The 13,857-nt window shown below is 39.2% G+C and overlaps 1 protein-coding gene across 3 annotated transcripts in view; it reads left to right on the plus strand.

Annotated features, from left to right (window-relative positions):
* Window positions 1-13,857, plus strand: part of ck (unconventional myosin-VIIa ck) — a 178,125-nt gene that overhangs the window by 113,080 nt on the left and 51,188 nt on the right. For all 3 annotated transcript variants that reach the window (XM_075891400.1, XM_075891402.1, XM_075891403.1), the window contains exons 13-18: window positions 4,064-4,306; window positions 5,499-5,636; window positions 6,377-6,622; window positions 9,494-9,673; window positions 10,670-10,765; window positions 11,566-11,688. In XM_075891400.1, the coding sequence (XP_075747515.1) occupies window positions 4,064-4,306; window positions 5,499-5,636; window positions 6,377-6,622; window positions 9,494-9,673; window positions 10,670-10,765; window positions 11,566-11,688 (1,026 nt within the window). The remainder of the gene's footprint in view (window positions 1-4,063; window positions 4,307-5,498; window positions 5,637-6,376; window positions 6,623-9,493; window positions 9,674-10,669; window positions 10,766-11,565; window positions 11,689-13,857) is intronic.

The following is a 13,857-nucleotide window of genomic DNA, read 5'->3' on the forward strand; positions in this document are numbered from 1 at the left end:
AAATATATAGTAAGATGTTGAATAAACTGCTGAAAAAGTCAAAACGACTTTATTATGAAAAAGAATTCTGTAAAGCAAAAAATGACCCAAAGAAAAAATGGAAACTTTTCAATGACTTTTTAAACAGACCTCAGGTTAGTAATGTCATTGATAAAATTAGGTATAAACAGCAAATCTGTACTGAGTCCTCTGACATAGCCGAGTCTTTTAGTGATTACTTTTATGAAGTATACAAAGATAGGCCCAAAGTATCCTCGTACACCCTTACCCGCTGTATCCATTCATTCTTTCTATTTCCTGTTACCATTGACGAAGTCTATTCTACAATCCTGAGTCTAAAAAACTGTAGCGCTGGACTAGACAATGTATGGGCGTTTCATTTAAAACTTGCTGCTCCAAACATTTCAGAAGTCTTAAGCAATATAATTATTGTCATTTTTAAACATGGTATATTTCCGAGCTCACTGAAAAAAGCCAAGTTAATCCCAGTACACAAAAAAAGGTGATACGACAGATGTCCGTAACTACCGCCCTATTTCTATTTTGTCTTCCATCAGCAAACTTATTGAAAAATTATTTGTGAAACGTATTAACAAGTACTTCAATAAATTTAAGCTGCTAAAGCCTTGTCAGTTCGGTTTCCAGGCTGGTAGTTCTACGAATTTAGCATTGCTCTCATTAACCGATTTCTTGAAAACGTCCATCGACAACGGTAATTTCACAGGGTCTGTATTTCTTGATTTCACGAAAGCCTTTGATACCATTAGTCATATTTTATTTAGCAAATTAGAGTCCTTGGGTATCACTGGCCCATCCTTGACCTTCATAAAAAACTACCTTCTTGATCGTGAACAATCAGTCTGCATTGGGGGCGTTAATTCTAATGTTAAAATATTTAATCAAGGGGTCCCACAGGGTTCTATTCTTGGACCCTTACTGTTTTGTATCTATATTAATGATTTGCCTGACTGCCTTGGAGATTCTAAAGTTATTCTTTACGCTGATGATACGACCATTTACATCTCGCATAAATCATTACCTACTCTGGTCAATATGTTGAACAAAGAACTGACTAATGTCGTTGAATGGTGTAGCTTAAACAACTTAATTTTAAACTCGCTCAAAACTCAGTTCATGGTTTTTAAAACATCACAAAAAATGCTACCTTTCACTCCACAAGTGTTCATTGACAATCATTTCATTCCTGCGTCTAACTGTGTGTGTTTTCTGGGCGTAAAATTAGACCCTCATTTAAAGTTCACCAATCATATTCTTTACGTCAAACAAAAAGCAGCATTTGGTATAAGATCACTCATCAAATCTCGTCCTTTTTTTTTTCACTTGAAGCCTTATTGTCTTTATACTTTGCCTTCATACATAGTCACATCACCTATGGCATTACATCATGGGGAAATACATATAACATTCATATTTCATCTGTACAGCACATTCAGAATCAGGCCATTCGCATTATTACCAACAGTTCATCTTATTCTAATGCTACCCCACTCCTTCAGGCTAACTGTATTTTTACTGTGTCTGGCTTATTTAATTTTCACTTAATCATATTGTTATATAAACAACTTAACAAATAGCTTGTGTTTGATTTATTCGATGCTAGTTTACTCACTAACACCAATACAACTTCCTTTTACCTAAATGTAACACCAATTATGGCAAAATGATGTCCGCCTTCGCGGTCATTAAATTGTGGAATAACCTGCCCTATACACTAAAATCATCGTCATCTTTTCATGCATTCAAACATGATCTTAAAAACTTCATCTTGCATAACTAGGTTGACAACGATGATTACTTAACGATTCTTATGTATTTGGGCATGAAATTGGAAAGACTTTGCAAATTTATTGATTGATATGTGGGGTTTAACGTCCCAAAACCACTATATGATTATGAGAGACGCCGTAGTAGAGGGCTCCGGAAATTTAGACCACCTGGGGTTCTTTAACGTGCACCCAAATCTGAGCACACGGGCCTACAACATTTCCGCCTCCATCGGAACTTTGCAAATTTAGGTTATTGCTTTATGGCGTGATTATGTTTTACTTGTATAACTTATTACTATTGTTCTTGTGTCGCATTCTGACTGCCTTTTTTGTTTACTTGATGTTATTTTATGTAAGTTCACTGTTTACTTTTCACATGTGTTGCGTATTTTACGTGTTGTTATAACTAATAATTTTATTGTTATTGTTAACCGAGGGTCCCACTGCAGTCGCTTGACTATGGGACCCTCGTCTGCATACTACATTCTACGAATTTTGTATTTTGAATGAATGAATAAACTGAACTGAACTGAACTGAAAATCAAACTAATATAGTTATATTGAGTTTTTATCCAGATAAGTGTTCACCTTAATCATGGATGACATGTAATGTACTCACAGAAAGTGTGTTCCTTTATGTGCTATCAAGAGCAGAAGTTTACAGGACACTGGATTCACAACCAATGCAAATTTCTGCTATCTCAGTGCTTAATGCTTATAATCAAGCTGGCAACTGTATAGGACAGAATGCCAAGTGAAGTATGGAATATTTATTTTGAGATTACATTCCCAGACAAAGTGAGAATTTAGATTTATCAATTTTTCGCGTCCCGCAAACACTTGCTGTTGGTAGTACATTGAACTAACAGTTTAAGTTTTAAAGCCCAGTTGAGCTAAAATCTTTTTCATTGGAATCTCTAGTTTTCTTTCTCTATCAAAATTGTAAAGTGGGCTGGTTGATGCAAATTCATTTTTGAAGAAAAACAGTGCACAGAAAAAAAATTGTAAGTAGACATGAAAAAGGAAAGACACTGCACTGTGTGCCTTCCCTTTTTTTATTGTGCAATATCTACATTTAGAAAATGAATTTTTTTTCTGTAATGCATGTGTTAGGTCCGTCTTCGATTTAGGTGCTCGTTAAAAAACCCCGGGTGGTAGAAATTTTTGGAGCGTTCCACTAAGGCATCTCTCGCAACCATATTATGATTTTGTTACTTCAAGGGACCCTGAAATGGTTTTGGCAATTTTGTACAAACACATTGGGCCAGTAGATAAAGTTCAAAAGGTTATTTAGAGACTGATTTTAGCTCGCTGCTTAAACTGTATAATTTATCACAACACTTTAAACCTGCTAATTCCTGCAGATTGGTGCAGATCATTCACAGAGAAACATGCTCTTGGCCAGAACACGTCAGCAGCCATGCCACCGTGGCTACTGATCTGGTTGCCTGTCATGAGTTGTAGAATGCATGAAAATAAGATTGGCTGGTAGGGTGGCGGCACCTATCAGAGCTGATATGAACCACCGCACGATCTTCGTCTCTGTTGCCAGGCGGCGTGCAACGCTGCCAGGTGCACTATGTGATGGCCTCCGAGATTGCGCGCAACCTGTGAGCGTATGATTTCAAAGATCTAGGTTGGGAAAAGCTCAAATCGTCGAGCGTGCTCGTGAAAGCTCTGTGATCCCCAGCAATACCAGCGTGCCTCACGAGTTGAGGAGGCCCGACAGAGGCGAGAAGGAGAGTATGACATAATTGTCTGCAGCGGCCTTGATACACGGCGTGTTACTAAATTTGTGGTGCGAATGGTTTGATGATGCTCTAGCCTAAACGCTGAGAAAACTTCAAAAAACTATTTCAGAGTCCCTTTAAAACCCCCAACTTATTATATATGGTATGTCTTCCAAGAATGCAAACGTATTAGATTGATAGTTACAAATACGTAAGCTTTGCTACTTTTCTATTCGTGCTAAACAGCAGTGCAGAGTGTTTTCTAATATATATTTGGCATTGAGATGGGGAAAACGTGTTTCACTTGAAATGAAAGATCAGCTGTTTGAAGCTGTTTTTCATTTAAAACCAAAATCGGCAGTTGTTAGTCAGATTCCACAGGGCAAAAAATAAAGTTAATTTCCCTCCTTCCTTTCTCATAGCAGTTTAACTGTAAAAATAACCAGCTTTTAACTTTTTTACTGGGAATATGTGCTCCCCGTATCCTGTGTTGCGTGCTTTATTCATTGTCTTGTATTACACATTATCTTCCATGACACAATGCAGGGCACTGACCAGACATTGCTAAACAAGCTCCACAAGACTCATGGAACTAACAAGAACTACCTGAAGCCAAAGTCTGACATCAACACGGCGTTTGGGTTGAGCCATTTTGCCGGGGTGGTCTTTTATGATGCCCGAAACTTCCTGGAGAAGAATCGTGATACATTCAGTGCTGACCTGATCCAGTTAATACAAGTCAGCAACAACAAGTTTCTTCAGAACCTCTTTGTCAACGACATCGGCATGGTATGCAGACACACTCTGCCTTGGTGTCATATGTCTATGTAATGGAGTAATATAAGAGCTTGGTAGCATTGTTATCTTGTTTGAGGGGTATCATGAAAGTCTGCTCTGGATAGAAGAAAGAAATTAAACTCATCTTTCTTTTGATTGGAGTATCTAGGCTGCTTCCGAACCAAGTTTTCTGTGTGGCAACCTGAACTGTCTATTAAGTGGTGATGCAAGCAAGTTAAAGAGTTACAACTTTTTTCAGGGACTATTGAGATTCTGTGATGCCTGACCACACTGCTGAAAGATCTTTAATATACAGGCATGCCCTGTTTAAGTTCCAACATGCTGACCATGTTTAAAGCAGTGTGAACATATCACAGTGGCGCTGACATACAAAACAATCAGCGACATAAACATTGTTTTGAATACTGGTATTTGCAAGGCTAGTTTTGCCATTTTTACGGTATAAAATCTGGCCGTCCCTTCAACCTTGACCAGTGTGTTGCAACTCGCGTTGAACACCACTGTTCCTAATTTATCATTAGGTGCACACTGGCTGCTTCAGTATGCTTTTGCAGCAGTGGTGGATGGTCTACCAGAACGCTGTGTGTGGCTGTACATAGTTTGGCCATACGACACACCTGCAGGTGTCTTTAAGGCCCACTTTCGATGTAACACACACTCAGCACCAGGCCAGGAAACATTTACATCTTGGAGAAAAACCAATTGATTTCCAGTACTATCAGTATTCAAACCCACTGTCTTCTGCATATGAGTTGTATGCTCTACCGCAAAATTCAACCTGCATTTCCTCTTTGGTCCTGTGTGTATGTGCTACCCTTCACACATAAGTGCCAACTTGGTAGGCTTACTGTGCTCCTTCCTTAGTGTACTATTGCTTATTTTGATTGTCCAAGCTTTGTAACCTCATAGAAGCAATGACAAGTTTGTTAGTTGCTATATATTCGATTCTTTATCATTTATTTATTATTTTTATTTCATTTGGTTAAAAATTTTGATTGCAAGAAGTTAATTGTGATGTTCGAAGCATAACTGTTAACTGTTCTGTCCGGAGAATAAGTTAAAAATAACACAGCGATATGCGCAACTAACTGGCTTTGTACAAACAATGCATACGTAAGGTTTGTGTGTAGAGGTGGGCACAAGCATTCTTGCTTTCTTCAGTTATGTCATGTGTGCCTTGCAGGGCACAGACACTCGTAAGAAGACGCCAACGCTGAGTGCCCAGTTCAAGAGGTCCCTTGACTCTCTGATGAAGGCATTAAGTCAGTGCCACCCTTTCTTCATCAGATGCATCAAGCCTAATGAGAACAAGAAACCCATGGTGAGTGATACATACCTGTTTAGGTTTCATGTTCTGTTTAGCTGTGCTGCACAGTGACGGCTGCCTCATTTGCAGCGAGCTCATAACATTACTCACAGAAGTGTTCAGGTGAGCAAGTGCATCAGACAGTGTCACGCCCTGAACTTTTTCACTGTGTTATTCAGGGTTGAATGAGGTAATGTCTTGGACGAGCCTGCAAATCCTTACAGTCAGTTCAGTAGCTAACAGAGGCACTGAAAAAGAATTTGTACTCCAAAAAAATGTTTCTTGATAGTACTCCCATGTCATCAACTTCTTTTACGTCTGATTGAAATTCTGGACTGCCAGCCCTCCAGAAAATTTGCCCGAAAAATGCCCTGATTGATCAAGTTAGTGCCAATTTTTTTTTTTTGCTATTAGCCCTTCAACATTACAGATACAGAAGTTTCATAAATTTCAGTGGTAATATCTTTTTTTTAGCATGTATTACAATTAGGGGAAGGAGGAACCTAGACCATGCTTACAGCGACTGATCGCCTCAGTGCTCCCTTTTTGTTAGTTGCTACACATGGTTCAAGTGATGGTTTTGCATAAAATTTTAGGCAACAAAGCATGAATACAAATAGAGTGAGCCAAATAAAACACGAAGCGATGTGACATCTCGGATAATGCTGGCAAATAATTGTGCATCTACCAGTTTTTGATGAGTTGATAGACAGTGCTGCAAACTGTCGATGGCAATGAAATCTGTTTCTGCACAGATGTTTGACAGGGAGCTGTGCTGCAAACAGCTGCGCTACTCGGGCATGATGGAGACCATCCGAATTCGACGAGCAGGCTATCCGATCCGACACACGTTTCGGGAGTTTGTCGAGCGCTACCGCTTTCTTATCCCTGGTGTCGGCCCCGTGCACAAGGTTGATTGCCGTGCGGCTACGGCTCGCATCACGGCCGCTGTTCTTGGCAAGGCGGACTACCAGATGGGGAAGACGAAAGTGTTTCTCAAGGTCAGATTTTTGCTGTTTATCGAGCTTACTGAGCTACCTCTGCAGCTCTCTGTCTAATGTTTTGCTTTAGTAAAGCTGTGGAATGTTTGAAATTGGTTGGCTTGTACAAATGTTCCAATGCTCTGAATATTTGAAAAAAATATTGCAGTATTCGAATTTGCTTCGATTCGAATTTCAATTATTGAAGATTCGAGATGAACGAATAGAAGTATATTAGGCGGTATATAATCTTTGTAAAGGTGGTTTCGTTGCGGTGGAGGAGTGCTAAGCTGTGAAAGCATCTAAATTTATAATTATAGTTTGCATAAAATTTTTTGTTAAGGTGGTTTCACAGCAGTCGGCAAATGCTAAGCTGTGAAAACATCTACTCAGAAGAAATCTGATTGCTATAAAACCTCACTTTAAGGTTAAATGAACATACTACGCTCACATCGATGCATTTCTCTAGCGATACACATCGATACATCGATACATTTCTCTAGCACCGCCTTTGCTTTGCTTTTCTAAAATAAAAAAAAACAGGATTTGTTAACAATCACATTTCTCTGAAGCAAAATATGGTATATAGATAATAAAATCAATCAGTTTTATTATTATCAATGTGTTCAAGAACTTCAAAAATTGTGTTTGCACATCTGTGCCCCAGCACTTCTTTCTTATGGGAACAAAGCTCTGCTTTTTAGAACACCTTTGTTCTCCTGTGTGTCTTTACTTTGAGAGTTATCTTAATCACTCATAATGATCCTCCTTTTATGTTAAAAGAACCTCACTCAAACTCTGTGATATAGCTTGTGTTTCTCTTCACTGTAAATCTAGATTCTATTCTTGCAGTTATCAAACACAGCAAGGGTAAATAAATTCCATGTGCCAGTCTACCCAAATTCACAATTTGTTTAATGAGCTGTTACAAAGCAATCTGTCTTTTTATCTGCTCATTCTTCATTCACTCTCTACATCAATGCTAATCTGTATTCCACTATGTTTGAACACTTTTTTTTTACACAGATCTAGGTCCGCGCTGTGATGCTTGTTAAATATTTGTGATGAACCTTGCCGATACCACGCATCCGCAAAGTTCATCACAAATTTGTCATATTCGTGTAAAAATTTTTTTGCAGGAAACTAGCCTGAGAAATTCTCGTCTCTCGCCCTAATCAAGTGAGCTTTTTTGTGTGTGAAGCATGGGTACATTGTGCTACACTATAAAGCACTGCCTAATGGCCTGTAGTGTAATAATTGAATGCTTCACTGCATGGTTCTTGTAGCTAATTGGTATTCTGTGCTGTTGTACTCCTGCATGATCCAGTAGCAGTATGTTATTGGCTGGCATATACCACTATGTGTTCTTGGTGAGAGCATTTTTTCTAACATCTTTGCAAGCGTAAGAAAACAAGTTAAATTTAATTTCTTTGTGTTTCAGGACATTACCACTTTACTGAATTACGTCGAAATTACGCTATGGAACAGAAACCAACTCAGCCAGACAAATTTTTTCATCGCCATGTTTCTGACTAGTATATATTGTTTTGTTGTATGTATAGTACTATAACATTCTTAAAATATGTTGCACAGGTTGCAAAAGTAACAGTAAAATAGTACACTGATTTGAGCGACCTACCAAGATAAAGTAGTGGCAAAAAATCGGCACACCTGTAGTCACCCCTAAAAGAAAAAAAAAATGCAAGGGGAAAGCGATGAGGTAGGTAATATGCACAGTATGGAAGCTTTATCTACTTTTCAAGGTTTTGTGCTCTCGTCCTACTGCCTGGTAAGACAGGTAAGAGATAAAAAGAGCACAGCTACATGATTGGGGTCTTAATTGCTTGGAAAGACGTTTGTTGCAGTAGTTCTAGGTCTTGTCGTAAAATAGTGGAACTGTTAGTTGTGCATAAAAAATAGTTGGCTGACTGCTGGCAAAAGTGTGTCTAACTTCTGCACGTTATACTAGTTGTTGGCTTTTTGTAATGTGCTGATCTGTAGATTAGTTTTGTGCTTGTTATAGTATCAGTTATGCTTGATGTTTGGAGTGTTATATGCATTTCTTTTTCTTTATTATAGTAGTTTGTTATTTGGCACGAGGTTCTTGTGATGCCGTGTTGAAGAATCAGACTTGTCTTGTTTTAAAATAGTACTATCAGTGAAATCTTTTCAAATGTTCGCATTTTATTTGGTAGTGTGTTTATCTGCGCAGCTGAAGGCAACATGTATGCACATACGATAGTTATTGGTACAAGACCCACGTCACCACACTGTAGTGTAGATGTTTGGAAAGGGGCAAGGGGGAAGACCTGGGATGTCACATGTGAAGACATGCAAACTCGTTCTGTTTAATTTCTCCTAGCTCTACGTGGCAAAAGAAGTTGGCATTCCTGTCACGATGACATCGTCGCCATCATCACGTTATGTTCAGATCATCGGGTTTTTATTTACCGCAGTGCAATATTGATTACATTGTGGGTCACTGTTTAGCTACATCCTGCTTTCTGTGTGCTTTCAAATTTGAAACTGTCAAGAGATCCCAGGTGATTGAAGCACGGAAGAGGGAGGTTTGTCGAATGATAAAAAATGTGGAATCAGTGATGATGACAGAGCTATATGATGGTCGCAGTCGGTTGCCAGAGGGAGCATGATTCGTCATAGCAGTCCAAGTGCAGTATAATGTTTTGCTCTGTAAAAGAATATCGAAAAGTGCCTTGCTCAAATGTATACGGTTTATAGCTTACAGTGACATTGGCACATTCATGGAAGTAATTATTGAGAAGAACAGCCTTTGCTTGAGGCAAAGTGTATTAAGGTGCCTGCCATACACTCAGTCTTCTGTCCAATTTTTTCATGCTGCAGAAATAATCTTCTTAATCCTTTCACTGGCAGGATGCACACGACTTGTTTCTGGAGCAGGAGAGGGACCGGGTGCTGACCCGCAAGATCTTGATTCTGCAAAAGGCCATTCGAGGCTGGTACTACAGACGTCGCTTCCTCAAGATGCGCAAGAGCACGCTCACCATTCAGCGGTGCTTCAGGGCCTACTTGCAGCGAAAGCGTTTTCTGGCGGTATGCATGAGGCAGCTGACTTCTAATTGTGGCGCACAATATCATCATTTCTGTCTTCAATTCAGCCCCTTTGTTCTTTGTAGTTCTCATTTTACGATGCTTTTATTTTTTACCAAATGCCACGACAAAAAAATTTGTGAACACTTCGGTGAACTTCTCTTTGCTTAAGGCGCTTATTTATAGGTGACATCTTGCTTTCAATTTGTTTTTTTTCCCAGTCATGATTTCTTGTTGCTCAAGAAGAGTGCTCTTATGGCTACTTCCCTTTGCATTTAATGCTGGGATTCTTTCGTTTGAGTAAACATCTAATCTTAGCTCGAGGATGCTCCCTGCCACTTAATATCAAAGTACTCATGGCACAAAAAATTTCTCAAGGCTATTATAAAACTACTGTTTTTTTTTTTTTTTTCACATTTTCACCAACATAAATTGTAAGTTCCCCTGTCTAGTCAATTTGACTTGTAAAGCAGTCAGTGTACGTCAGACACATTTTTTAGCAAAGTAAGCAATTCTTTAGCGTTCAAGCAGCTAAAAGGCACCCTTGTTCATAAAAAACCTGCATCAAGCTGACAGAATTTACTGATGATTTTTTCTTTACTCTAGAGCTATCTATGAAAAGTTCATACCTTACTTCAGCTTGAATTTCAAATATGCAGAGCCTACTCTAGCTGGGAGTTGGAGAAAGCATTCTCAAGGTAAACCGAGAGTGAATTTTTGGTGATTAATAATCTTTACTGATAGGACAGAAACTGGCAATGTGAAAAGCATAAGTGACAGATCACTCTCTGTAATAAGCCTGTCATCATTACTTGTAACTATTCTGAAATCATGTGGATGTAGTGTATGATTACAATTCTCATTTATAATCTAGCATGCAAGTTTCATTTGGGGTGAAACCAAGCCCGCTCTTAACAGTGTTTTTGTATTCATTTGTTGTTGATTGGCCCGTTAATAAAGTTAAATAACTGTAATTCACACATATTCTTGCCATTGCAGATGAGAACCGGCTACCAGCGGCTACAAGCCTTGATCCGGTCTCGTGTCCTCTCACACCGCTTCAAGCATCTGCGAGGACACATTGTGACCCTTCAGGTAGCATGCGCAACTTTTCTCTTCTAAGTGCAAGGTAAAATGAAATCAACTTTTGGAAAATAATGTTTTAGAACTTTCTATGCAGAACGAAAAACTGATTATTTCGAACTGCAGTAAGCTGCAGATTTGAAGGGTGATGGGGTGATGTTTAAATAGGAAATATTGTTTAAAGTAAGCAGTGACAAAAATTATTGCTCAAGCTGTGATACCTATTATATTTGTAGTGCAGTAAAACATCCGTGCAATATACTACTGGATGTATGAAAATAAATTCAAAATGTTTTTCAGGAATATAAGCATGTAATGAATGCATGCCTATAATGAATATTGAATACAATGTTATATTCAAGCTTATAATAGCAAGGTTCAAGTGTATTTTTGCTTAAACTTCTTTGTTATTTCTTTTTTAATGTGGAAGAAGGTGAGGCAGTGTTAGTGCATCTTGTTGCAATCTTACACATTCACAACAATGACTTTGATGCTTTTAAACAGCACATTTCTCTATCATTGATCCATATCTTTTGTTTCTGTATTTATGCAGAAATCGCTAAAGAAGTTTTTCTATTTTATTTGACTGATTTGCAGTTCAAGTGCTTCTTCTCGAAATGCACGATGAAAACGCAAGACTTCATTTACAGTCAATCATGCTAAAACTTCTCCAATGTGTTAAAGCTGGGTGTGGGAAACATTTACCGTAGGTAATAGCAAGCAGAGCATCTTACATAGCTTCCAGTTGGTTTAGCTCGTGCTTCCATTAAGCTCACATCTAACATCTTTACTTAAATGTCCCTGCTAAACAGGCTCTCTGCAGAGGCTTTGTGGTGCGTCGAGAATACCAGAAGAAGCACGCTGCTGTGATCAAGATCCAGGCATTCGTCCGCAGGGTCATTGCTCAGAAGAACTACCAGAGAATGAAGATAGAGGTGAGACAGTGCAAGACGTTTGTGACTGTAAATTCAGGTTTATTTACAGATAGTGCGTGAGCAACTTGATCTAAACACACTACTTCACATTGGTAGCACAATTACAGTCGATGACAAACTTTCAGACTCCGAAAATTCAGACTTGATAGATATTTCGAACTTCTAAGTGCACCGTCAATGTTCCTGTAGCACTAATACTTTTTCACGACTAATTTTTCAGAAAAATTTTTGCCCTAAAGTTCAGCTGTCGGGACCAAATCTCTCACATTTAGCCACACTGTTTAGTTTTGAAAGTTGCCATGTTAGGTTTTCTGCTGGCTTGGTCAAGTTTGGCTTTCAGTGACCAGTTGTGTTGCTTCTAAGGTTGGGAGTGCACACAACCTTCCACTTGTGAAGCCCAGACACTTTCTTGACTTGCAAAACAGTCTAGGCGACACAGCTTTTCTTCATAATTTTTAAAGATAGATGTACACATTTACAAGAGAGGTAAGGTACACAGCACCTTGTGATTGTGTTTTTATGGGCCTTAGAACCAATTATACTAATGTACTCCAACCCTCTCAACAAAAAGTTCTTGCCCCACCGCGGTGGTCTAGTGGCTAAGGTACTCGGCTGCTGACCCGCATGGCGCGGGTTCGAATCCCGGCTGCGGCGGCTGCATTTCCGATGGAGGCGGAAATGTTGTAGGCCCGTGTGCTCAGATTTGGGTGCACGTTAAAGAACCCCAGGTGGTCGAAATCACCGGAGCCCTCCACTACGGCATCTCTCATAATCATGAAGTGGTTTTGGGACGTTAAACCCCACATATCAATCAACAAAAAGTTCTTGAAATTCAATTCCCTTCTTCGGTCAGCCTTATCGTCATCGTTAATGCGCCAGTATAATTACCGTGAAAGATGTTATGAGATCACAGCAAGGGCCGTTTTAGATGCCATAATTGTCTGCCGCCAATGTCCTTAACCACAATTGTGCAAAATGAGAAAGTAAAAACGAAATAAGAAAAACAGATATTCAGGATTGAACAGGATTCGAACCTGGGTACCATGGCAGCCCATATTCTACCACAGTGCTCGAAACTCCTTTGCAAAAAGACCCTATACAGGTATGTATTGTGTCAGGAAGATACCACCCTAACATATGTAATATAGCGTGGTAAAAGAGTAAAATAACATTCTGGTTTCACAATCTGAATCGTGTAAGCAGCCGTCGCACAATACGAATTGCTTAACAAGTAGGTTGTTGAATGCTTCCAACCCATTGCAGAGAGTTCAGCCATAACTCTTCAAAGTCGTCATACATTGCATCAACAAAAAGCCTATAATGCCTTTTAAATGTGTAGCGGTTACCTTGTTTCTCCGCAGAAGGACTGGGGAAGTGATCGCCAACGCACTGGCGTTACTGTAGCCCGCACACAGCAAAATCTGCTCGTCCTCAAGAGTACCTTGAAGCAGGGCGTTAATGGAGATCTTTTTTGGCTGCTCTAATCCAAATAAGCTTCATTTTCACATAGTAACAACTTTATTGGACTGTTAAACTTTTTGGACTTTTTTTGTGATCCCTGCCAGGCTTGGAAAATCAGCCAGAAGCTGTACCTGTCTTTATTATGTAGATATGATGTTGGGCATAATTAACAAAAATATACTGATTGCATATCACTCCCTGACCAGTTATTCTACCTTGATTAAGCCGTGATGGGCACACTGTTATACCCATGCTTATATTGTTCCTCCTTTGGCAGCTAGGTCTCACTGTCTTCATTTATTCTAAGGGGGCTATTGTTTTGAGGACACAATGTGGTCAGGCCTTCTTTTTTTAAGATAGCTGTATTTTTTTTCTTATGTCAGTCGTGGTTACATCAGCTGTGGCTTATAGTACCAGCCATGGTAAACTTGGTCATCACTGCGAAACAATATCGACAACTAAGATTTCTTCTAAGCCAGTTTGTCCACTGAACAAAAGGGCTATTGTCTGCAGGGAATGGGTGCGGTGGGGTTCAAAATATCAAGCTCCACTTGCTAAGTGCATGAGCGTAAAGACGGCATGTCATAAAAGTGATAACTGATTGATAAATTTTCATGTAAATATGATGCATTTATTTATGTATGCACTGGCTTCTTGTAATGCCTGTAAACAAATAGTAGTTGCTTAGAATCGGGGTCGTTTTTTTAC

This window comes from Rhipicephalus microplus, chromosome 1 (assembly GCF_043290135.1).
Source record: "Rhipicephalus microplus isolate Deutch F79 chromosome 1, USDA_Rmic, whole genome shotgun sequence".
Classification (NCBI taxonomy): domain Eukaryota; kingdom Metazoa; phylum Arthropoda; class Arachnida; order Ixodida; family Ixodidae; genus Rhipicephalus; species Rhipicephalus microplus.